This window comes from Leucopleurus acutus (assembly GCF_964270905.1).
Source record: "Leucopleurus acutus genome assembly, chromosome: 12".
NCBI classification, from domain to species: domain Eukaryota; kingdom Metazoa; phylum Chordata; class Mammalia; order Artiodactyla; family Delphinidae; genus Leucopleurus; species Leucopleurus acutus.
The window spans coordinates 12,228,346-12,252,036 of NC_139154.1; the positions used below are offsets into that span (position 1 = coordinate 12,228,346).

Genomic DNA, 23,691 nt, shown 5'->3' on the forward strand with positions numbered 1-23,691 from the left:
AGGAATTAGCCAGGCATCTCCCCTCATTTACAGCTATGGGTGGGCAGAGACCAAGACTGTCATGGCACCAATACTGGGTCTGCTTGACAGAAACGCTTGTAAATATTTGTGGGAGGAAGGGACAATGCGAAACATATAAATCAATGAAAATGTGCTTTGTTTTGAGCATAATCGATTAAGAAATTTAACTGTTAATAGTTAAAAGAATGCAAAGTAGAAGACAAAAAGGAGAGAGTGGCACAAGATGAGGTTAAAGAAGTAGCAGCCAAATCACACTGAGGCCTTTAAGGGTATGTAGGGATTTTGGTCTTTATTCTAACAGCAATTGGAAGCCACCGAAGGGTTATTTTTTACAGCTAGCTATTATGTGCTAGATACTGTGCTAAAGACTTTGCTTGCATGATTTTGTTTAATTCTTGATGCAATCCTATGAGAGTATGATTATTACCCCAATTTTACAGACTGAGGACCCTGAGGAGTAGAGAGGGTTAGTTGTTTGCTCAACACTGTTAATAAGTGGCAGAGGCTTGACTCCGAAACCCCTACCCTTAACCATTAAATTACGTATGCTAAGAACAAGAATGAGTAGGTAAGCAAGTATGAACAGCTGATTCTAATCTCCTTGGCAGGAACAACCCCATGTGGAGTTGTTAGCATAGGGGTATCAGGGTTTAATGACCTAATCATTGAATTTAATCTCCTTGCTCTGACTCCATATTAATCAAATAACTTTACATTCTAGCTTCCCCTATAGATTTTTCTGCTGGAAGATAATGCACTGAGCAGCCTACACATGCAATTTGTTTCAGTTGGGAATTTTATTCCACATTGTAAGTTAACAAATTGGCATTCTGCTTCAAAAAAAAAAGTGAACTACTCTAAAACAAACAAGAAATGATTAACGTCCTACTCAGTTATTTTTCCATAAGTTAGTTTGAAAAACAGAAACAAATATAAACATCTATATTGTCTCTTTTGTGATTTAGCCTTTTGTTGTTCCCTGCTTTGAAGGACCATGGATGTGGTCATAAAGTCTAGAGATGGGCCCTTTTATAACGTTCCTTGTGAAAGCCCCAAGCACAGCCCAAGTGCTTCCATTGTTTCCCAATCAGCAAACCCACCTTTCCTCCCGCAAGCCGCGGAGAGGATTGTTCTTCCGAATTCACCTAATTCTCTGAGCGGTAAGCAGCTGGAGGCTGCTGCGAGGGGTCTTATTCATCTCCCCAGGGTAACGTGCATCCTATCCTAGGAGCAGGCGGTCTCCTAATAACATCATTAAACCCGAAGTTCGTGCGCTCGGGGCCACCGCGACAGCAGCAGCCCCCCGGCCCCGGCCCTGCACCAAGTCCGAAGCCCCTGTGCGGGACGGAAGTGACACCGGCCCACCCGCCACTTGTGGGCTCCTTCCAAACGGAGAGCCATGAAATCGGTCCCCGACTCCCGGCTCCTCGTTGGCTCAAGTTTGGTTTTGTTCTTTTCCCTTCTCTCCCTATAATTCCTTTAAATGGGCAAACCTGGCACAAACGCAGGTGGACATTTTAAAGTGAAAGCTTCAGGAAACAGACCATCACCTTGTCAAGAGATCTGCTGAATCACATACAAGGGCGTAAACGGGGCTCCCTCCACCCCAATATTCAACAGTCTCTTGAACAGAAGACTGAAATCATACTCTAAACATCGACTTTTTTCCTCCTCCAAGATAGTAAAGTCAGCAAATGCAAGGTGAGCCTTGTGAGCTGCCTCCTTTCTTGGGGAAAAGGCTGGAGCCAAGGGGCCGAGCGCGGCCTCCACCGTAGGGTCCACAAAGAGTGAGGGCCTCTCTCAGAAACTGTAGCGCTGGGGGCGGAAGGGGGACGGCAATCGTTGAAATCGATGACAGAACTCTCTTTATTCCGCTTTTCGGCCATTTTCACCACAGAACCATTAACCAAGAAATTGCCAGCAACTAGACGGCCCCCCGCAGGGCTGCCAGCCGCCGGCTGCGCTCAGGGCGAGGATGCACAAGGCCGTGCGAAGGAGCGTACGCTGACCAGCCAAGATGGCCACTTTCACGTGGCCGTGGGCCACTGGCTCCCTGTCACCCGGGCATCCCCAGGCAGGGCAGCCGGAAAGACCCTCGGGGAGAGCCAGAGGACAAAACCCCCGACGATTCCCGCTGCCCCCGCTGGGGGACGCGACCTAGCGGCCAGGTAGCCCGGCCAACGGTCGGAAGGGAGGTGCCATTGTCACAGCACAGGGGAGCAAGCCCATAAAGCCCTTGTCTCTCTTCCTCCCACGTCGAACACGGAAGCATACAACGACCCAGTATATTGCCTTTCCCCTCACTCCTTATTAGTGCTTAAGATGGCGAATATTCGCGAGAGGGGCGCGTTACCTCCGCTCCCTTCCCCCTGCCTGGCAGAATGGTTCGGTCGAACTCCCCTCGGTGCACCGCCCCTTCCCCTCCCCCGTCCCCGCGCGAGTGGCGCATTGGCGCGCGGCGCCGAGGGGCGGGGCCCGAGCCGGGCGCGCGCGGGCGCCGTGTATAAATAGTAGGCCGCGCTGCCCGCCGCCTCGTTTGCTCCGCGCCGCCCGCTCGAGCTGACAAGAACGCGGTGTTTTGCTAGCGCGTTTCGCACTTGTCGGCTCGCCGCTTTTTCTCCTCAACGCCACTTTCACTCACCGCCACCACCATGAACGGGCAGCTCAACGGCTTCCACGACGCGTTCATCGAGGAGGGCACGTTCCTCTTCACCTCCGAGTCTGTGGGGGAAGGCCACCCAGGTGAGGTGACGGGGCCTGGAGCGAAGCGAGGGGCGGGGCGCGGGGTCGGGACTGGCCGGCAGAATTCGCCGGCCGCGGTGCCCAAGCCGGTGGCCCTCTCCCGGCTGCTGGTGGGAAGAGCGGCGGCCGCGCGCCTTCCTCGTGGCGCTGCCGCTGCCGAGCGCGTGGCCGCCTCCCCCCCTTCCTCTCTCCTCCCCTCCCATCCGGCCGCGCGCCCCGGCATGCGGAAGATTCCAGAAAACGAGAAGGGCGGGGGCCGTGGCCGCTCGTGTTCTAGCCGGGGAGGGCACTAGTTCCTTCTCCCCGCCCTGCGGTCCGAGCCACCTCGAGTGGGCGGCCCGCCTCGCGTGCTCGCGTCCGGCCCGCGAGAGCGCGCGCCCCGCATTGCAGCCTCAACCACGTGTTTGCCGCATGTGGCTTCTGGGCGAGGGAGCCGGCTGGTTTGCAGAGCGTGGCCCGGGCCACCGGGCCTCCGCTCTTCCCCTTAATTCTTTGGCTACACTGAAGAATACGACATGTCCTTAGCCGGTATATGGCCTCGCGTCAAGGTGACAGCCTCCAACTAAATATAGTGCTTGTCGGAGGAGGCATTCCTTATTTGGATCGTGCGTGAAAAGGATAGGAAGCATGAATGGCGTGTATGGCGCCATTGCGTTGGGGCTGACGGTTAGGCAAGGTTTTTACTCCATATATCATCCTCCGGGCTTTGTCCACCGGTCCGCCATTATGGCGATCAATTTACACGTGAACGAATGAAGCTATTTCAAGGAACTTTCGATCCCAGCCTGAAAACCTCACCTAGTGAAGATCGTTATTCTAATAGACGGGTCCAGCCCTTTCTTGGGATGACCACAGTGACAGATGCCTCGTCTGTTGGTTTAAGGATCCATTTCCCTCTAGCAAGCTTACTGTGCCTATGATGAAATCCCACGAGCAACCTAGTGGTAGAGGAGAGGACAAACCCCGAGATCCTGATGAGTGAAGGTCAGGTGTGGTGTGGGTGGTTTTGTTTGTTTTCCCCCAGCGCTGAGAACTGCACTGTGTATTTGAACCGCCTTTTATTAACTTAAAGCTGCAGGTATTTGTAAATGTTTAGATTGTCCTGGGCCTCTGACTGGACTGCGGTACACATTTTGCTTAAGTTTTTTTTAGATGGTTATAGAAAATTTAGGAAAGTGATATTCGGGGTTTTTTTCTGTTCTCCTGATTTTTAATAGAGGGCAGTACAGTGAGGGGAAGATCAGCAAGGATTCAGAATACATTTGGGGATTTTCCAGTCTATTCGGCTCTTGTTCCTGGATTACTCTTAACACAAAATCAAATGCCGTTTTATTCCCTTTGTTCATGAAGTGTCGTTGCTTTCATCATTTAACTCTGACTTTATTTCTCCCTAATTGGCATTCCTTAGAATCAGGGAGAGACTGATAAACGGTTCACCTTTCTGGTTGGTTAGATTTATAATGAAAAATTTAAATTCGGGGGATAAGATGTAAGTACCATTGTCTTTGAAAATTAATGCTGTGAAGGTAAATGTTCCTTGCTTTGCTTTTGAATGGAAGATAAAACACTTTCTACTTACTTCCATTTAATCAGTCTCCATTATGTGGCTATCCTGTTTAACAATAGAAATTGTTTTTGCCTAGGAACTTAATTTTTCAAAATGTCTGATACACTTTAAAGATGGGACTGAAGTCCTTGTAAAGGTGTAAAGTGCATGTACTGCAATGAGATTAAATGTATTAAACATGCTGGGTGTTCTGCTGGCTTATCTGAATTGGTGATCTGTGGTACAGCTATATGAAGAACAAGGTGTCAAGTTAGGAAACATGTAGCACTGTATCCAGCATTTATTCTTCAGGGAAATGGTTTCTGCGAAAGCAGTATAGCGGTTAAGATCTCCATACTTGGAATGTCGCTGAAAATGTACACTTGAAAACGGTTAAATTGGTAAATTTTATGCTGTATAGGTTTTGCCACAATTTTGGTGGGGGGAGGGTGCCCTGCCAAGCGGCCTTCAGGATCTTAGTTCCCTGACCAAGGATTGAACCCATGCCCCCTGCAGTGGAAGCACGAAGTCCTAACCACTGGACTGCCAGGGAATTCCTGCCACAGTTTATTTAAAAGAAAACACAGAGATCTTCCCAGCTGTAGTTATAGGGGAAGGGGGCATGACATACATGACATTATCAGTGAATTAAAGAAATTAAGCCAGGAATTTTTTTCTTCCCCAGATAAGATTTGTGACCAGATTAGTGATGCTGTTCTTGATGCCCACCTTCAGCAGGACCCTGATGCCAAAGTGGCTTGTGGTAGGTTCAGAACACTGCTTTATCACCTGATGAAAAGGTAGCATGAAAATTACTTCATAAAAGTGATGTTTGACTGTGAACCTCTCTTTTACTAGAAACTGTTGCTAAAACTGGAATGATTCTTCTTGCTGGGGAAATTACGTCCAGAGCTGCTGTTGACTACCAGAAAGTGGTTCGTGAAACCATTAAACACATTGGATATGATGATTCTTCCAAAGGTGTGTTTTAATGAGTGGGCTTTCTAACCTCATTTTTCCAGGTTTTTTTTTTCAGTCCTCTCTAGCTATATCTTCTAGAGTGTTCCTGGGAATATTTAATTCTACTTGTATATTGTTAGTGTTTTTGTTCCAGCCCTATTCTTTAAAAGTACTAAGTTTTAGGTATATTTGATTTCTCTAGCAGCATTTAGAATTCCAGATAATTTTAAAATGACAAATTTACTTTGTCGTAAATACAAAGTATTGCTATGGCCCTTTAAAAACAAACCAAAAAAACATCGTTTTGTTTATAGGGTTTGACTACAAGACTTGTAACGTGCTAGTGGCCTTGGAGCAACAGTCACCAGATATTGCTCAAGGTGTTCATCTTGATCGGAATGAGGAAGACATTGGTGCAGGAGACCAGGTATCTTGGTAGACATCTGTTTGCATCTCTTCTAACATTAAATTCTAAAGCTTGGATTGATTGCATTGGTAACTTTTCCTTTTTTAGGGTTTGATGTTTGGTTATGCCACTGATGAAACAGAGGAATGTATGCCATTAACCATTGTCTTAGCACACAAGCTCAATGCCAAACTGGCTGAACTACGCCGGAATGGCACTTTGCCTTGGTTACGCCCAGATTCTAAAACTCAAGTAAGTGACGAGTGTCAAAACTACACACATTACATTGGCACAGGACTTCAGTAAGGTGTTTTGATTAAAGCTAAGAGAAGAATGTGGTTTGTTCTCCGTATTGTAATGTAGGGTAGAGAATCAGGAACAAAGCTATTGTTTAATAGATTGATGTTCTGATGATCTGTTTCACTTTCAAGGTGACTGTGCAGTATATGCAGGACCGAGGTGCTGTGCTTCCCATCAGAGTCCACACAATTGTTATATCTGTTCAGCATGATGAAGAAGTTTGTCTAGATGAGATGAGGGATGCCCTAAAGGAGAAAGTCATCAAAGCCGTTGTACCTGCAAAGTATCTTGATGAGGATACAATCTATCATCTACAGCCAAGTGGCAGATTTGTTATTGGTGGGCCTCAGGTAAGGTCTTACAATGTCAATTCAGTGGCTTTTTTGGGTCTTCTGTTACTTGCTAAAATTTGGCTACTTCCACCTTTTTCCTAGGGTTTTTGAAGCCTACCTGTGCCTCTTCTGAGGATATTTGCCAAGTGATATTGAATAACCATTTAACAAGCCTGATCTAGAACCACTGGAAAGGATTAGGCATAAAGTAACTTAAATCCTATAATTTCAGGGTGATGCTGGTTTGACTGGCCGGAAAATCATTGTGGACACTTACGGTGGTTGGGGAGCTCATGGAGGAGGTGCCTTTTCAGGAAAGGATTATACCAAGGTGGACCGTTCAGCTGCTTATGCTGCTCGTTGGGTGGCAAAATCCCTTGTTAAAGGAGGTCTGTGCAGAAGGGTTCTTGTTCAGGTATATACTTCTATATAACTGGGTTGACTAAAAGGCATGTAAGCGGGAGGGCATTTAGCAGTTATCTACTTGTCTTTTTTTGATACCAGTGTATTACACAAGTATGTGGGTCTTTTGATCACTGACTCTTGCGACATTTAAATTCTTTTAGGTCTCTTATGCTATTGGAGTATCTCATCCATTGTCTATCTCCATTTTCCATTATGGCACCTCTCAGAAGAGTGAGAGAGAGCTATTAGAGATTGTGAAGAAGAATTTTGACCTCCGCCCTGGGGTCATTGTCAGGTAAAGATGGTAAAGACTATTGCTAGTGAAAAACATTGAGGGTGTGGGTGTGTATGTATATATACTTGATATATTCAAATCTGAGAAAGTGAAGGTGTGAAGGAAGACTGGAGTGGGGAAACATGGTAATTCCTAGAATGTGTTCATGTCATTTTTAAATTGCCGTCAGTAAAGGCTTAAATTATTAGGAAAACTCTAAAATTACAGTGCTGCATGGCTTAGACTAACCACCCTAGAAAGTCCTCCACATTTGATAAAGGCTTTGTGCTCCTGTTACCTAAGGGATGTTTACTTAAAAGAAATTTTAGTACAGATGAATGGGCATGGCTGTTACAAAGAAAATAACCATGGTAGGGTGTGGGCATGGGACCTCGGTAAGTATTCCATGATTTTAGATGAGCTTTTGACACTTGCAATGTCTCAGAATAATGACAAGTTTTCATATTTGTTGAGCCAGGGACGGAAAAACAAGAACTATAGTTACTAATAAGGACTGTGCAAGGAGTTTGGACACCAGGGAAGTAACAAACACTTTTGCCACAAACTTCTTTCCTAGCATACCCCAGAGAACTGAACTCATTTGCCAGAAGTCTTGAAAATGAGTCTTGCTGATTGTTTTGCTTTAATTTAATTGAATGCTACATATTAAGTTACGGACTTGTATATTCCAGGGATCTGGATCTGAAGAAGCCAATTTATCAGAGGACTGCAGCCTATGGCCACTTTGGTAGGGACAGCTTCCCATGGGAAGTGCCCAAAAAGCTTAAATATTGAAAGTGTTAGCCTTTTTTCCCCAGACTTGTTGGCGTAGGCTACAGAGAAGCCTTCAAGCTCTGAGGGAAAGGGCCCTTCTTCCTAAATTTTCCTGTCCTCTTTCAGCTCCTGATCAGTTGCAGTCACTCTAGTCAATGACATGAATTTTAGCTTGTGTGGGGGACTGTAAGTTGGGCTTGCTATTCTGTCCCTAGGTGTTTTGTTCACCATTATAATGAATTTAGTGAGCATAGGTGATCCATGTAACTGCCTAGAAACAAACCAACAGCACTGTAGTAAACAATGCTTTGAAATTGAACCTTTGTGCCCTATCACCCAACCTTCTAAAATCCTAATTGCATTGACTTTCCCACCAAATGCTGAAAATGTCCTTGTAACGTGCACGTAAAGTACTTGTAGTTCCATTATAGCCTCTGTCTGGCAATGCCACAGCCCTGTCAGCATGAATTTGTAATGTCTTGAGCTCTATTATGAATGTGAAGCCTTCCCTTATCCTCCCTTTAACTTGATCCATTTCTAATTATGTAGCTCTTTGTCAGGGAGTGTTCTCTATCCAATCATTCTTGCATGTAACGCAAGTTCCAGTTGGAGCTCTAGCCTGACATGAGAAAGGAAAAAAAAAAAGGCAGTTACCATTAAACCATCTCCCTGGTGCTTATGCTCTTAATTGCCATCTCTTAAAACAGCACCAAATCAAAATCTCTCCACTTTTCAGCTGTCTTTTGGAGGACGTACGTAATAAGGTTTTTATTTAGTAAATCAATCCTATGCATGGTTTCAGCACTAGCCAAACCACCAACTCCTAGCTCTAGAAAAACAGGCACTTGGCACCCTTGTGATGTCATACAAAGAAGTCACAGGGCTGTACCTGAGGGTCTGTAGGTTGCACACTTTGGTACCAGATAACTTTTTTTTTCTTTATAAGAAAGACTGAGCACTCCACACTGCACAATAAGTCCTCCCAGGGTTTTAACTTTGTTTTGTTTTCAAAACCAGGTCCAATGAGCTTTCTGAACAGCTGGTGTAGCTACAGAGAAACCAGCTTCCTTCAGAGAGCAGTGCTTTTGGCGGGGAGGAGGAAATCCCTTCATACTTGAACATTTTCTAATTGCTTATTTATTGTATTCTGGGGTATGGCGTAAGTACAGAGAAGCCATCACCTCAGATGGCAGCTTTTAAATTTTTTTTTTTTTTTTTTTTTTTTTTTTCCTCAACACCATGATTCCTTTAACATGTTTCCAGCATTCCCAGGTAGGCCAAGGTGTCCTACAGAAAAACCTTGGGTTAGACCTACAGGGGTTCTGGCTGGTGTTAACAGAAGGGAGGGCAGAGCTGGTGCAGCTGGCCATGGAGAAAGCTGACTTGGCTGGTGTGGTACAGAGAAGCCAGCTTGTTTACATGCTTATTCCATGACTGCTTGCCCTAAGCAGAAAGTGCCTTTCAGCATCTATTTTTGGAGGTTTATTACGTATGTCTGGTTCTCAATTCCAACAGTTTAATGAAGATCTAAATAAAATGCTAGGTTCTACCTTAACCTGTGTCCATTATTCTTTTAAAGTGTTTTGGTATGAATATGAATTGAACATACTTTTTAACCCTGAGTAATCGTAATCCCACCCATGGTTTAGGGAAATCACTTCAATCCTGACTGCAGGCAGTTTGTAAATCATATCCCTTGCACTAAGGAAGTTCAAGGTTTGATCTCAGTTTGTCTAGCACTGCCTTTTTTGGCCAATACACTGGGCAAAATTCACAGCTCCTTATTACAGCAGCCAGATCTACACCATCAGCAGTGTTTTAAATTATCTAAGGTTAAGGGCATAAAAACCATTAACATGAGTGTAATGTGGAAGGAGTGATAATGTTCACTTTAGAAAATTTAAGCCAATTTTCTTTCAACTTTCTGAAAATGTAGAAAGTTTATTTAATGCCTTAAGTTTCCCGTTTATATAAACGGGTGTTAAAGGCTGCAAGTTACATGTTCAGTACATACTACAGTTTGAAAAGGGTTTTTAAACAGTGGTGAGAGAAAAGCTTATTCTAAAATTGTAGAAGGTTCATCAGCCAGAGCTTGGACCATCCTTCCTTAAGCCTAGTAGCCACTTGGCACATGTTCATACCAGCACGTATGAGATCAAGTGGTTCAAACACTTCACTGTGCTCTGCTGTTGCAGACGTGAGGCCCAAGGAATGCTTATACCTGGTTGCCTGGAGGCTTAGAAGTTTAGAAACATTTGGGAGGGAAGGCAAGGTTAAATCTTCTGACTTGCTCTGAAACTTGAGAAGTTCAACTTTGCATGACATTGAAAAACTCCAGAAAAAGTTTCAAGAAGCCTTTAGATCACTGCATTGCTATCTGAAGATAAGTTAACCATCTTGACCAAATGGGATGAGGATGAGTACATGCCTGTAGGCTGGTGAAGTGATACCAGAGAGAGAACTGCTTTGAGGTTCGGTTCAATACTAGGATGACCCCTGTTTTCAAGGAGTTTGCAGACTAAAGAGAGTGACCTTCAAGGTGGCTTGTCCTCTACCTAGCCCCGGGGTGGAGGTGGGGATTAACCAGCTGAGGGAGGAGAGTAAAAGCAAAGGCAAGAAACAGCAAGGGGTGAAGTGATTACAGCTGAGAATCAAAAGCATAAAGTGTTAATAGAAGGAAATGTCCTATTTCATGTTTAAGTTGAAAGTCATACTTTTCTACAGTTTCAAGGGGGATGACACTGGTCAGGGACAGAAGATCTAAATGCTAGGGGTAGGATGCAAAGCCTTCTGGCGAAAAGGACATTAATTACCAGGGCCTGAATACTGAAATCTGAATAACCCAGATTTTCACCAGTGAACAGCTTTTCTTAACCAGTATTAGACTAGCACCTTTCTTCATCCCACCCCAACATTTTCATTTGGAAAACGAGACAGGTTGCAGGAAAGCAGCATCCTTGCCTGTATTAAGAAAGATACTTTTTGCAGGAGTTTCCTTCTGAAGTGAAGAGTTTGTTTTTTTTGTTTTTTTAACCAAGTAAAAAGGCTGTGGGCAGCAGTTGCGGGAAGGGACATGGTGCCAAGGTGTATCGTGTCGCTGAGATCTGCAAAAGGACTGAAAACCAGTGTTTCCCCCACATCGGTGCAAGATGCCCTGTGGCACAGCCATCACTGACCCACAAAATGCCTTGTATGAATCAGAGGGACTTACTGCCAGGCCCCACTTGGCCTCAGCTGCGTGCCCTTATTCAGCCCCAACCTGCACAACTACATGGCAGCCCTGCTCTGGTCTGTCCCTAACTGGATTCCAGTATAAAGGCTGAAAGAACAGAGGTGGTAGAGATGAATTCAATAGGTCCAAGAAGTAGGAGGCAGAATTAATGGGACTTGAAATCTCAAGAAATGTGAGGAAAAGAAGTCAAGGCTGATGACTCTCAGATGGCTTGGTTAAAAAAAAAAAAAAACAGTTGCCATTCACTAATAAAGGAGACGCAAGTATGAGTTGGGGATGAATGCAAGTTCTGTTTATGACAGAGTTTGAAAGCTCTAGGATATCCAGCTGGAGCTAGCTAGATATACAGGTCTAGGGCACAGGAAAGAAACCTAAGCAGCAGCATCACTGGAAACGATGGAGTAGACATAATCATCCCAAGTGTGTACAGTGAAAAGGCAGCTGCCTAGGAAAGAACCCTGAGACTGGGTGGAGTGGAGCATGCGAAGAGAAGCCTGAAAACAGATGCGATCCTTTATCAAAGTTACTGGGACTGCCAGTCTACTGACGTCTCTGCCCGGAAGACCATGCGCTCCCAAGCAGGGCCTGTTTTTTAGTTTGTTTGTCTTTTCCTTTTTAATTACTCTATGCATTCTAACTTCCTAGCCCAGGGCCAGGCCTTTGAATTTTCACAGAATTGAGGATCCTCCTAAATCACATCCAAACTTTCTACATCCAGAGTCTACAAAGCGACTGTCAACATTCCCTAATCCCTCACCACTGTTCGGTTAAATCTTATTTTACATCACCTCCTGCTCATTAAAGGCTAGAATAATGCTAAATACTAAGCTTATTTGTAGATAAATACCACTACTAACCACCTAAATTTCGTTATTTGTTTAACTCTTGCTATTCTAACTATGCTCATGACTGCTACTGAAAAACTGGCTGTATAAATAATAGGAACAAAGAAGGAACCAAAATCGCAGTGAAGAGAAAATTATTCTCTGTGCATTTAAAACCTGATCACCATCCTAATCATACTTTATAATTGGACAAGTTTTAAGCTACATTATTGTCAAGGATTCTGAAAACTACAAGCAGCAGGGTGCAGGACCTTTACGTCAAACAGACTTGAGGTTCAAACCATCAGTCCATCCCTTATTAGATATATGTCTTATGAGCAAATTATATTACCTCTCAGCCTCAGTTTCCCCAACCATAAAATAGGGCTTATGGCCGTTAAGGACTAAATGTAATAATGCTGGAACAGTGCTTCACACAGTGCCTAGCATATGGCAAGCACTTGAGAACAGCCAGCTATTATTTTCATCATGGAACATTAAATCTCTTTCACCAAGGAGCCAGTCACTTTAAACCTGATCCTTACCCTTTCATCCTAGAAAGACATTTTCACGTTGTTTTTTAACTCCCCAGGCCCCTCAACCTTGGATTGATAAATCTTATACTTGCTTTACTTCCTTGGTTCCTCTAATCTATCATCTCTGAATTTATCAGAGCTATGGATAAGGAAGAAAAATGTAAAAAAAATCTGAATTTTTCAGATGTCCACTGCATAGGTAATGGTCTTGTAACTGGCTGCTCCTATATCTGTACCCAACATCTGGCTTCCCTCAGAACTCTGAGTGGACAGTGTCAGCATTTGGCTCAGAAGGATTAGGATTTGAAGAATCTGTGTTTGAAGGACTCGGCTCCCCAACTGGCTCAAAGGGTCGCAAGTTCGCATAAGTCACCTCTTGGGCCAGCTGCTCCAGGGAAGGGCGGCCTAATACCAGATTTCGAAGTGAGATACAAGTCATCAGAAAGCTGAAAAAGAGGGAAAAAGCCAGCAATCCAAACTCCTGTTTCAACATAGGCATTCTGGCCAAAGCCCTTAGGGGACACCTGGTCCTACCCCCTCACCCAGGCATAAATGAGACTCTCCCCTCAAGCACCCCAACATCCCAGTTGGAAAGGCACCCCACTCCTTATACAGTCTGGTAGAGGACTCCAGGGTGGGGTAGGAATAACCCACAGGGAGGCTGGAGAAAACCTGAGGCAGAACAAGAGGCGGCCATCAGACACCACTTACACTCCCATTCAATCAGGGAGAGGAGAATGGAGAGGACAAAAGGGAGGAATTTAGCACTGGATTGTCCTTTCCTGGGAAACAGTCCCTACTGTTACCCTCACCAGAGAAAAGTTACTCAGTCTGCAAACATCTAATGGCAAAGACACGTACTGCTGTGGGTAAAACTTACCTGCGGCGAAAGACATAGAGCTTTCGCAGCAAGAAGCGGAGGAGTCGCTCGTGGAAAGGGGCGTTTCGCCGGCGTTCGATCTCCTGGAGCCTTTGCTGGCGTCTAAGAAAGGTCTGAACCAGCGGTGTTGGCTCAGGGCCCCCTTTGACTTCCCCTTCCAGCAGAGGTTGCAGCTCTGGAGGCAGAGGCTCTGTTTCTGCCCGAAAGAGGGCAAAAAGAGGAATCACTAAGAGAGAGAGAGCATTCTCTCTCCTAGAACTCCCCTTTCCCCAGCTAGACGCTTCAAGTTCATTCTTTAATGGCTAGATCCTCACTCACAACACTGACTTCTTGTAAAGCGGGCTATCTCAGCCCAAATCTTCATATACTCACCACTTCCATTCTCCACCTTCTCCTTCAATTCTTGCAGGTATGCCAGGTCTTGCTCCAGTGCAAGCTCTGTAGTGTTGACATAGATGTACATGTAGCAGGAAGGACTGGGCGACATTGTATACACCTTATGGTACTCACCAGCAGGCAACTGAAAAGAGGGAAGAAACAGATCTCTTTCACCCTCTAGCCTTTCCCTAGCCAGCCTATGGCCTCCCTACACTGTACCCTTCCCCAGACATCTTTTTTCTTGTGTATTAGAGTCCAAAGGAACTGACCTCTAGAACCCTGAATGAGGCTATTCACAGCCCCCCTGGGGCCCTTGCTTTTTGAGCTCCCACTGCATTATTGTTATGTTAAAGTATTTTGAGTCTGTAATAAATCAACTCTACTAGTCTAAACTTTTCTACCATTGTTTTATTCTGTCGTTTTTGTTTTGTTTTTCTAATATTTATTTATTTATTTGGCTGCATCGGGTCTTAGTTGCAGCAAGCGGGACCTTCATTGTGGCACGCAGGCTTCTCTCTAGTTGTGGCACATGGGCTCCAGGGCGCATGGGCTCAGTAGTTGCAGCATGCGGGCTCTCTAGTTGTGGCGTGGGCTCAGTAGTTGTGGCGCGGGCGGGCTTAGTTGCCCCAACAGCATGTGGGATCTTAGTTCCCCAACCAGGGATGGTACCCACGTCCCCTGCATTGGAAGGTGGGTTCTTAACCACTGGACCACCAGGGAAGTGGTGGTCCCTCTACCATTGTTAATTCAAGCAAAATACCTGCATTTTTTCTCCCTCCTGAAGAGTCTGGTTCTTCTGTTCTGCCACCAGCTCCACAGTTACCTCGCCCTGCAGCAGCTGGATGCTAGTGTTGCCCAGGTCTTCGCTCACAAAGTTCTCCAGGTGCAGCCCTGTCGGGCAAGAGTTCCCCAACCCACCCCATGGTGGAGTGAATTCACCCCCAGCCGGAACAGAGAAATCACACCTTCACCAACACCCCCCACCTCTGGTTTCAAAAACCTTCCTCCCACCAGGAGAGGCCCCTCCCCACTCCATCACACGCCATATCCCTGGCCAACAAAGCCAAGAGGGAGACAGCAAAGCCTCCTTCCTCTCCTCCGTACCAGGGAAATCCGCGATGAAGACCACCTCGGTGTGGTTGTCCAGGCTGCTCTTGATTTCCTGTAGTTTGGTTCTCCAGGGAGACAGGTCCATCAGTAGCGGCTGCAGCCAAGGTGTACGCTGGAAGGGGGACCAGGTAGCCTGCACGATGTCCACACGAGGGTCAAAAATCCTTAGGAAAGAAAACCATGTTCTAAGGAGGCCACAGCTACCTATGCACTGGCATTTCCGGTTCTGTTCTTTTCATCACTGTTCCCAGATAGAGGAAACAGGTTTTTCAGAAAGAAGAAATGGCCTACGTCAGCATGTTATTGCCAGTTTGGGACAGAGAGAGGAGGGGAAAGAGATTCTGCAGCACTGTGAAGAGTGGGAGTTAGTGGCCACCCGACAAGAGCTGTGATAACAGCTTCGAAAAGAATAAGTGCATTACCTTTTCTTCAGGATGATGGTGCCCCCTGCTGGAAGCAATCAGCTATGCCCACAACCAGGTCAACAGGGACATGCACCCGAGGACAGCCTTTCAAGCAAGACAACACTGGGGAGCATGGGCTATTCATCTTGGCAGAAAGAGCTGGACTTCATTTCTCCCCCTTCTCTGCTCCCCTTGCCCACCTCTGCTGGAAGCGGTCATTGATGGAGACCCAAATATCAAAGTAGATCTGGGGCTCAGTGACATTGTACTTGGGAAGCAGGCGGCTCAGGCAAGTGGCATATTGCTTCAGCATGTCCGCATGATCCTTCCAACGCCGGCTCTGTGTGAATACCTGCCCCAAACCCCCACGTTAGTCCCACCTCATTGTTATGGAGCCTCTGGATAGGTCATGCAATGCCAACGGCACAGAGAGACCCCTGCCTGCTGCCAGTTCTGACAGAGAAACAGCAACAACAACAAAACCACACAAAACTTGCTGGAAGAATTTCTCATTGCTGGGCTAGCAGTACTCACCTTTCCTAAATCTCATCTCAGTTCAGGGAAGTGAACGACATCACCCTATTTCAACCCCCACCAAAGAAGCGCTCCACAGGGCTCCAGAGAAAGGGCAGAGTGGGCCCAAATGTGTTTTATTTCGTAATTGTGTTTATGACCAAACCAGACCCCAAAGCTCAAGGGGGCCTCTGAAGGCCAGTAAATCGTCAGCATCAGACATCTCACCCCAGGGTTGAGGTAGCCCAGCTCGCCGGTGCGGCCATCACGGTAGGTGATCTTCACGTGCTGGTGGGAGCGGGAGTGCACCATCATGTCCCAGGAATAGCCGTACAGCCCGTTTGTCCAGTTGTTATAGCCCTGAGGAGGCAGGGCAGCGGCAATCAGCTCGACGGTCCTCACGCTGACACCATCCTCCACCAAGAGAGGTCTGCAAGACCAGCCCTGTCCTCTCCCGGTTGCCGTCGCCTCCACCGCTGCCCAAGGTTAACCCCCAGCCCACACGTACCTGGGTGAGGAAATGGGAATAGGGCAGGAAGAGCTGCTCCAGGAGGTAGAGCAGGGTGAAGGCGGCGCCCAGCCGATGGCGCAGCCCTGGCTTCTGACCACCTTTGGCCCGGCTCCTCTTATACACGCAGGAAGCACTGGGCTGGGGGGCAGTCCTGAGGGGCAGCAGTTCTTGCAGCCTTTTCGGGCAGTGAGCCACCAGCTTCCGAGGCCACTCGGGAGAGCAGAAGAGAGGGCTGCTGGCCAGCATGACATAGGGGAACATACCTAGAAAAGCAGGGAGAAAACCAGCACGTCGGGAGTTTGGCCGGAGGAAAACGTGGGTAATCGCCTCAACCCCCTTCCCCTAGGCAGCCTTTCCCAGGTACTCCACTGATGATGAAAGAAGTTCTCAACTCCAGTCTATTTCTCCCCGGAGAAACTTACTACACAACGTACTTGCTGAGCCCGGAAGCCACCAGCTGCCTCCCTGTTTGTTTCCATCTCACAGAGACCGTATCCGGCTCAGCTTGGCACCCGTCCCTGTCACCACCTCCCACTGCCACACGTGCCGCTGGCTCGTCCCTCCCCTTCACACCTGTGGTTTCCTATTTCCCACCAGAGTACAGGAACTGACCAATGCTGAAGAGCTGGGAATTCATGCAGTGGAAGTAGGACACGAAGAGGAGACCAATGGATCTTGAGGCATCAAAGAAGAGCAGGAAACCGGCAGAGAGGTCGAGCAGCAGTCCGCACCAGTGCACCACCAGCAGACTAGTCATCTCCTCAGACAATACAAATCTGCGGACACCAGGGTCAAAGGTCAGGCACCAGCACGCACAGCGCACTCACAGCAGATGTACCTCTGCTACCCTGTCCTTGCTGCAGGTTCCACCCCAGCAGGTGGGTGGAAGAACTCTGCACAAAGACATCCTCTGGTAGGGTTTTCCAACCCCTCTTCATGTACACATACTTTAGGTGGCCATGTTTTTTCAACATACCCTATGTAATAAGCAAGAGTGCATCTCCGAGGGCACAATTTGATTGAGCAGTGTGTGTTGTGGCGGGCAGGTTCTTCGTGGAGGTTATACATGAGAAGAAACTGTAATAGGGGAACGCTTGGCTAACAACATCATGGTGTCAAACTTTAGGAACTGGGAGATGACAGGAAAGAGGGAAAAGAACAAAGTAAAACAAGAGGAAAAGAAGAAATGGGAGGAAGAGTAATGTCAGAGAGGAGCAGCTCTGTTTTGGAAAGAGTTGGCAACAATGGTATTGTCGGGGTAAGGGGCGCCGACTGCCCATCTGCTCCGCACGCCGGCCAAGGAGTCCCGGCGAGAGGCTGGGGTGGCCACCCGAGGACAGAGGCACCACCACAGCAACTGCTGGGGCCACTGCCTCACTCACCAAGCCACCTAGCCCTGGTGCTTTCCTTTCCTTTACTGCTTTTCCCTTTGTTTCCGCCCACACTGTAAGTCTCCCAGGGGCAGCTAGGCCTAGATCTTTTGATACCATCAACTCTGCCTTCTGCTGAACAGGGAGATGAGTGGACAGAGGGAAACACGTGCAAATTCAGGCGAAGTGGGAAGAGCAGCCGTGACTGCAGACCTGAGGGAGTCAAGCCCCCCACTCTGCACCTGGGCCACATAAGGCCTCTTGCCCTGCCGCTCACTTGAAGGGACTGAAGAGCCAGTGCCGGGACAGGTATTCCATGGAGTAGCCTTCCACCCAGTCTGCGTCCAGCTTTTTCATGCCCGCAATGAAGTACACAATGAAGATCTGCAAACACAAAACGAATGTTCAAACAAAGTCAGAACCTTGTCCCCTACAGACGGTCACAAATCAGTTCTGATGCCAGTTCACGGCCCAAGGGAGACTAGATCCATTCTTCTATTCACTCATCTCATATATTCACTCACCCGACATCCTACAGATGCCAGGCACAGTACCAGGCACCAAGGAAAGTCATCATGTTACTCTTTCCTCATGAGGATTCTAATCCAGCGGGAACAAAGCTCGACTCTTTCTATGACAAGGTGAGAGACCCCAGAGATTAGGGGGTTGGAAACAAGGGGAAGGCCAGCCCAGCTTTCCAGCAAGAGGGGGAAAAGAGAAGATCCAGGGAGGCAGAGCAGAGCCTGGTCTGGCAGTGGAACGGCCGTGCTGGCAATGGCTGTTGAGAACACCCCCCCCTCGCCTGAAATCCTGTACCTGGCCACGCAGCACAGCGTAGTTCCAAAGGGGCACGTGGGCGTTCCGCTTCCGGGCATTCAGCAGGCCGTCCACAGACCTGCAGCGAGGGGGAGAAGGATAGAGGACAGCTTCTTAGTCCAGTCCCATTTCTACCGTGGGACTGGTAGAAATGCTTTTTAAGTGTAATGCTCTCTCTATCCCAGGATGTCTCCCACACCTTCTCTGGTCCTCTGGGCTATTCTGAGGTCCTTTAGAATTACATGAGCATACTGCAACAACGACTATTTTAAGTCACAACAGAAATATTACTAGTGAGTTATAACAACGGAAAGTTCAGTGTTTACCATTCGTTTAGTTAGCAAATTAGTTTCTCCTAAAGAAATAGATTGGGAACAAGACTAAAATGCTAGAATATGGCTGAATATGAAAAAGAACGAATTTGAGGCAACGTTTGAAAAGCTAAAGGTGTATGAAAATATATATAGTGCATTTAAAAACAAGTTTCAATTTCTAAGACAAACTGACACTTCATAGACCTGGATGCTAGGATCTAGTGCCAGAGGGTACCTGCTAACAGCTTACCTAGGCTAAGAACTGATAAAACCAGGCTCCTAAGATTAGATGTATTCTGGGGAGGCAGAAGCAAAGTACGTTTTCAAGAAGACACAGAATGAGCAGAGAAGCCAGGAAAGGGGCAGCTTACACTTGTGGTCAAGAGCATGGGAGCCTGTAGTTAAGGAGACCTGGAGTCTCACTTACGCCTCTTACATGCTATATGACCCTAGATAAGTCCTTTACTTCTCTAAGCCTTAGCTTCTTCATCTATAAAATGGGAACAGCACTATGGACCTCATGGGGTTATAATGTGGAAAAATTAAAAGTGTTTAGCATAGTGCCTGGCACGTGGAAAGCCTTCAGTAAGTGATGGATATTTTTTCAAACTGTGTAAAAGTCATAAAAATGAGACTTTTCAGGAGTATTCTGTCAAAAGTGCCTCTTTGTGATGACAGCTGGCCACTCTGAATGAATGCAAAGGTTTACAAAAGGAGCATCTGCATGTGTGTGTTGATGAAAGAAGTTTAATTAATGACTGATAAATCACCAACAAATCCAATGTCTGAGAATTTTTTCCCCCTATACTCATGTTACTGACAGCTCATACTCGCTTTTCACTTAATAATGGGAGAACCCGTAAAGGTCATCTGCCCTGCCACCCTGCCTCCAAATCCCTTCTCCATCTCCCCTGAGAGATGGTCACCTGAGCCACAGGTCGAGGAGGGTTACCTCCTCCCGGGACAGCACTGCTCAGCAGCCCTGGTGGGCCCTCTCCTTCTGACATGACTCTGCCCCACAGCAACTTCTACTCTTGGCTCTAACTCTGCCCCTCTGGGCTCACACAGAGAAAGTCTGCTCCCTCTTCCACATGACCACCCTTGTAGTATCTGAAAACAGCTATGTCTGGCTTTAGTCTTCTCTTCTTCTCTCTAAGAGGATTACAGGAAGTGGATAGATCAAGGCACCTGGGGAGATAGGGAAAGAGTAAAGGGGTGGGAATGGAGCCATTTTGCTTTTTTGTCACCCCAAGAGCCCCAACCTCACGGACCCTTCCCTCTCCCAAATCCATCCAAATCGAAGTGTCACCCTGTAACCACACTCTGCAACGCATGGCTGAAAATACGTTTGCTGGGACAAATTCTAGGACCTCACCGGGCCCCTATCTCTGGTAATCATCCTGACGCAACCAACCCCTGCCTCTTTTCCCCAGACTCATACCAGTAGCGGTTTGCATCCATGAACGTCAGCTGAAAGGCCAACAAACCATACAGATAGGAGTGGTTGTTCCACGATGTCTTGTCCAGAAGAAACACATACCAGTATGGCAGCAGGAATAACACACAGCTTATCCGGTAGCGCAGGCCCAGCATCATGCCCAGTGCCCCTGGGATTTGTGGGGGAGAGGATTAAGAGGTCAGAGGGGCACTACAGGCCCAGCTCCCCTGGGACAGGCTGTGGGTAGGATTAGGAAAGGTCATCAGACATTTTATAACCAAGTGAAAATAAATTTCAATTAAATGTTATTTCAACATTTTAAACAGAGTTACGGGGTCACAGCTCAGATGACACACAGGTCAGCAGGATGAAATTATAAGTCACAGAGGAAGTGAAATAAGAAACCCAAGACCTTGGTCATTCACCAGCATGCTTTGTATTTCAGGGTTTTGGGTAGGCCAGTCAATACTCCCATCTCTCCTCAGTTTCCCTCACCCAGAAACATGATGGTGTAGACCAGATACATCCAGTCAAGTGGCAGTGGCTGCAGGGCGTCCAGCAACGGGAAGCGGCACACCTCCAGCCCATCCAGGTATCTTCGGTCCAGGGAGCTGAGCCCCCGCTCCTGGGGAATGTCCAGCACCATCATCAGCCCTGAGAAGGCAGAGGGGGAGGGGGCCGCTAGGCCTTAGCAAAGCGAGCCGTGGAACACGCTGGAATACAGTCGAGCACACCCAGCTCCAGGGTCAGACTTCTTTCCAAACCCCGGAAAGAATTCATTCAACAATAACCACAGAGCGCCTACTCTGTGCTAGGCATTATGCCAGTTGTGTGATCTCAGACAGCCACTGCACCTCACCGAGCCAATTCCCCATTTGTGAAAGGGGGCTCATAATATTTTGCAGGGTTTCAGAGAAGATTAAATGAAAGAAGTGTACAAAATGCGATCAAAGCTGTTCAGATTTGATAGTAATATTTGTAAAGGTCTGCCCTACTGGCTAGAGAAAGTGCTCTGGGGTGGTGCTCCTCAACCTCTTTTACTTTCTGGCACACCTGGCAGAGCAGTGTCTGGCCAGCACACTGGGGCAAAGAGAAGGGGTACTCAGGCCAGGAAGGCATCTCCAGTTAAGGCAAGATTTCTCAACCCCAGGACTATTCAGTTTGGCCTGGTTAATTATTTGCTGGGAGGGCTACTGTGTGGTTCATAGGTCATGCAGCAGCATCCCTGGCTTCTGTGTAGATGCCAGTAACCACCTATTCCCCTTCCCTCCCACCCCCAAGATGTGACAAATACAAATGTCTACAGACATTGCCAAATGTCCCCTGGAGAGCAAACTCTCCCCGTTGAGAAGCACAGGGAGTAATATCTCAGCATATCTGTAACCCATTCCAAACATACACGCTGTGGCCTATGAGTTAGAAAGATCTGGATTAGGGAGTCACGGCCTAAATGTCTGCCCTGTCACCTCTGCCATTTCTCTAAAGTCTAGTCCTTAGCATACTTACTGGGCAACTTCATGCCACAAATAAAATGGGTTCCTGTTCCTCTACCTCTATATTTCCTATAGCCTCAGACCAAAGCATTTCTGGTCTCCAAACCCTAATCGGAGACAAAACTGGGTCACAACGACCTCTTCCAGGATATCACTAACTTCAGCTCTTAGGAAAAGGAAGGTAAGTCCACTAAGCAAGTAAGTATCCAAGAAATGGACAAGGGACGATTGTCATTTTCCCATCCCCAACCACGCTGGCCCCTCCCAGAAACTGGACTTACCAAAGAGAAAACGGAAGACTGCCAGGCTTGCAGGATCTGTTGGTCTATTCAGCAGGGTCACCAGCTTCCCCCAGCTGGACACATCTGTCCACTCAAAACCCAAGAGCTTCCCCATTCGGCTGCCCTGACGGCGCCCTGAGGTCTGTCCAGCCTTATCTTTCTGTACTTTATCTGCAACCGATAAATGGAGAAAGTTGTGGGTGCGCGTATGGGAATGGAAATGCTTTAAAATAGGCTCCTCCTCAAATCACAGAAATCACAGGCCCAGGTCTTCTGCCTACCTGGATTCTTCCACTGATCTCTGACTACCCGAAACATCCCGGCAGTGCAGCCCCTCCTCCAGGATCCCCCAATGCCCCAGGACCTTTCTCAGACAGCAGCCCTCTAGCCGCAAAGCGTCCTGAATGTCATCACTACCCCGAAGCCGAAGACTGCAATCTCTCTCTACGGCTCCTTCCCATCGGAGGCTCCCTTCCCCAGGTCCCACAGGGAAGCCCTCCGGCCCCCACCCTTCTGAAACCCGCGCCCCTCTCTATCCGCCACAAGGCGGGGCTCTGACCCTACCTGAGTCGGGCGGGGACAGCGCAGACCGAGCAGACACCGCCATGGCCTCGGGGAGGTAGGTCGGCCACAGAGACACCGTCCGAGTAGGTGGCGTCGCGAGGGAAAACTCCCCTAAGTCCCGCCTCCCCTACACAGCAGCACCCCCGAGGCCGGCCGGAAAGTGCCGGGACTGTCGTGAAGAGCCCTAGTCGGCCGCGCCGGGCTCCCTGCTTGGCGGCAGAGGGCGGAGCGAGGAGCCTTGGGGCGGGGCGAAGCGGCCGCGAAGGGGCGTGGTCAGGCCCCGACCTCCCCGGTGACCCAGGAGGAGCGAAGGTGTCACCGGGCCTGCCTTTCTTCCACCGAATGACCAGTCTCTTCCCTGAGGCCTCCCGATCCCTCTCCGCGCTTTCAACCTAAGAAGACTCCGAGATCCCGCAGCTTCCCTGGGTCACTCCCCGCACCCATTAGGCCTCTCCAGACGTGAGCAGCGAGGGCGCAAATGTCAGACTCTTCCCAGAGAGGTTCCCGCCGAATTAGGACGCACCTGGAAGGGCTGCCCCGGTCTAGAGACTGTGTGCAAGTTTCTTTATTCTCTCTTCCAGTACCTGCCATGAACCAGAGGTTTGAAAGCAGCAGGGGAAACCGGAACAACATAGCTGCAGAGGGTATGCAGAGTAGGGGCAATGAATAGAGTGGTCGATCAAGGAAAGTCTTAAGAGAGGTGAGTCTTGAACAGCATTGTAACATCTAATTCTCTGCACTGGGATTGACCAGCAGGATCAGAGGAAGGCATCTTAGACCAGGGGTTCTCACATTTTTTAGTCTCAGAACCCCTCTACACTGATACACACGTTATGGAGAACCCTAAAGAGCTTTTGTTTATAATGGGTTATATTTTCCCATATTTACCGTATTGGAAATTTACACTGAGAAATGTTTAAAATATGTATTGATTCACTAAAAGAAAAAAGTAATAAACCCATTACATGTTTATATAAATAACCTTTTTAAGAGAAAAAGTATATTTTCCATACCAAGAAAATACATGAGAATAGTATTCTTTTACATGCAAATCTCTTTGATGTTTGGCTTCATTGAAGAAAGCTGGATTCTCGTATCTGCTTCTGCATTCCATCTGTTGTGAAATGGTGTTGATTGAAGTATGTGAAGGAAACCTGGCCTTACCGATACTTAGTTGGAAAAAAGAGAAGCATTTTATTATTATTACTATTTTTTTTTTTTTTTTGCGGTACGCGGGCCTCTCACTGTTGTGGCCTCTCCCGTCGCG

At 47.5% G+C, this 23,691-nt stretch overlaps 2 protein-coding genes across 4 annotated transcripts; one reads left to right on the top strand and one right to left on the bottom strand.

Annotated features, from left to right (window-relative positions):
* The first annotated feature begins 2,561 nt into the window (after positions 1–2,561).
* Positions 2,562–8,988, top strand: MAT2A (methionine adenosyltransferase 2A). The gene is made up of 9 exons (XM_082851912.1): positions 2,562–2,763; positions 4,995–5,072; positions 5,168–5,290; positions 5,584–5,696; positions 5,784–5,927; positions 6,107–6,325; positions 6,540–6,722; positions 6,874–7,007; positions 7,679–8,988. Exons 1-9 carry the CDS (start codon positions 2,673–2,675, stop codon positions 7,779–7,781), a joined length of 1,188 nt encoding a protein of 395 aa, XP_082708038.1. The 5' UTR covers positions 2,562–2,672; the 3' UTR covers positions 7,782–8,988.
* Positions 8,989–11,960: 2,972 nt separating this feature from the next.
* Positions 11,961–22,508, bottom strand: GGCX (gamma-glutamyl carboxylase). Of its 3 annotated transcripts, none has more exons than XM_082851910.1 (15): positions 22,425–22,508; positions 21,861–22,031; positions 20,582–20,740; positions 20,090–20,255; positions 18,335–18,413; positions 17,796–17,902; positions 16,761–16,924; positions 16,146–16,411; positions 15,866–15,997; positions 15,325–15,476; positions 14,715–14,884; positions 14,371–14,501; positions 13,605–13,752; positions 13,233–13,422; positions 11,961–12,798 (listed from the first exon to the last, which is right to left on the bottom strand). In XM_082851910.1, exons 1-15 carry the CDS (start codon positions 22,465–22,467, stop codon positions 12,606–12,608), a joined length of 2,271 nt encoding a protein of 756 aa, XP_082708036.1. In that variant the 5' UTR covers positions 22,468–22,508; the 3' UTR covers positions 11,961–12,605. The 3 variants fall into 3 exon arrangements, with proteins under 3 accessions (XP_082708036.1, XP_082708035.1, XP_082708037.1); XM_082851909.1 differs by having other exon boundaries at positions 13,233–13,428; XM_082851911.1 differs by lacking the exon at positions 22,425–22,508 and adding an exon at positions 22,225–22,234 and having other exon boundaries at positions 13,233–13,428.
* Between the last annotated feature and the right edge of the window lie 1,183 nt (positions 22,509–23,691).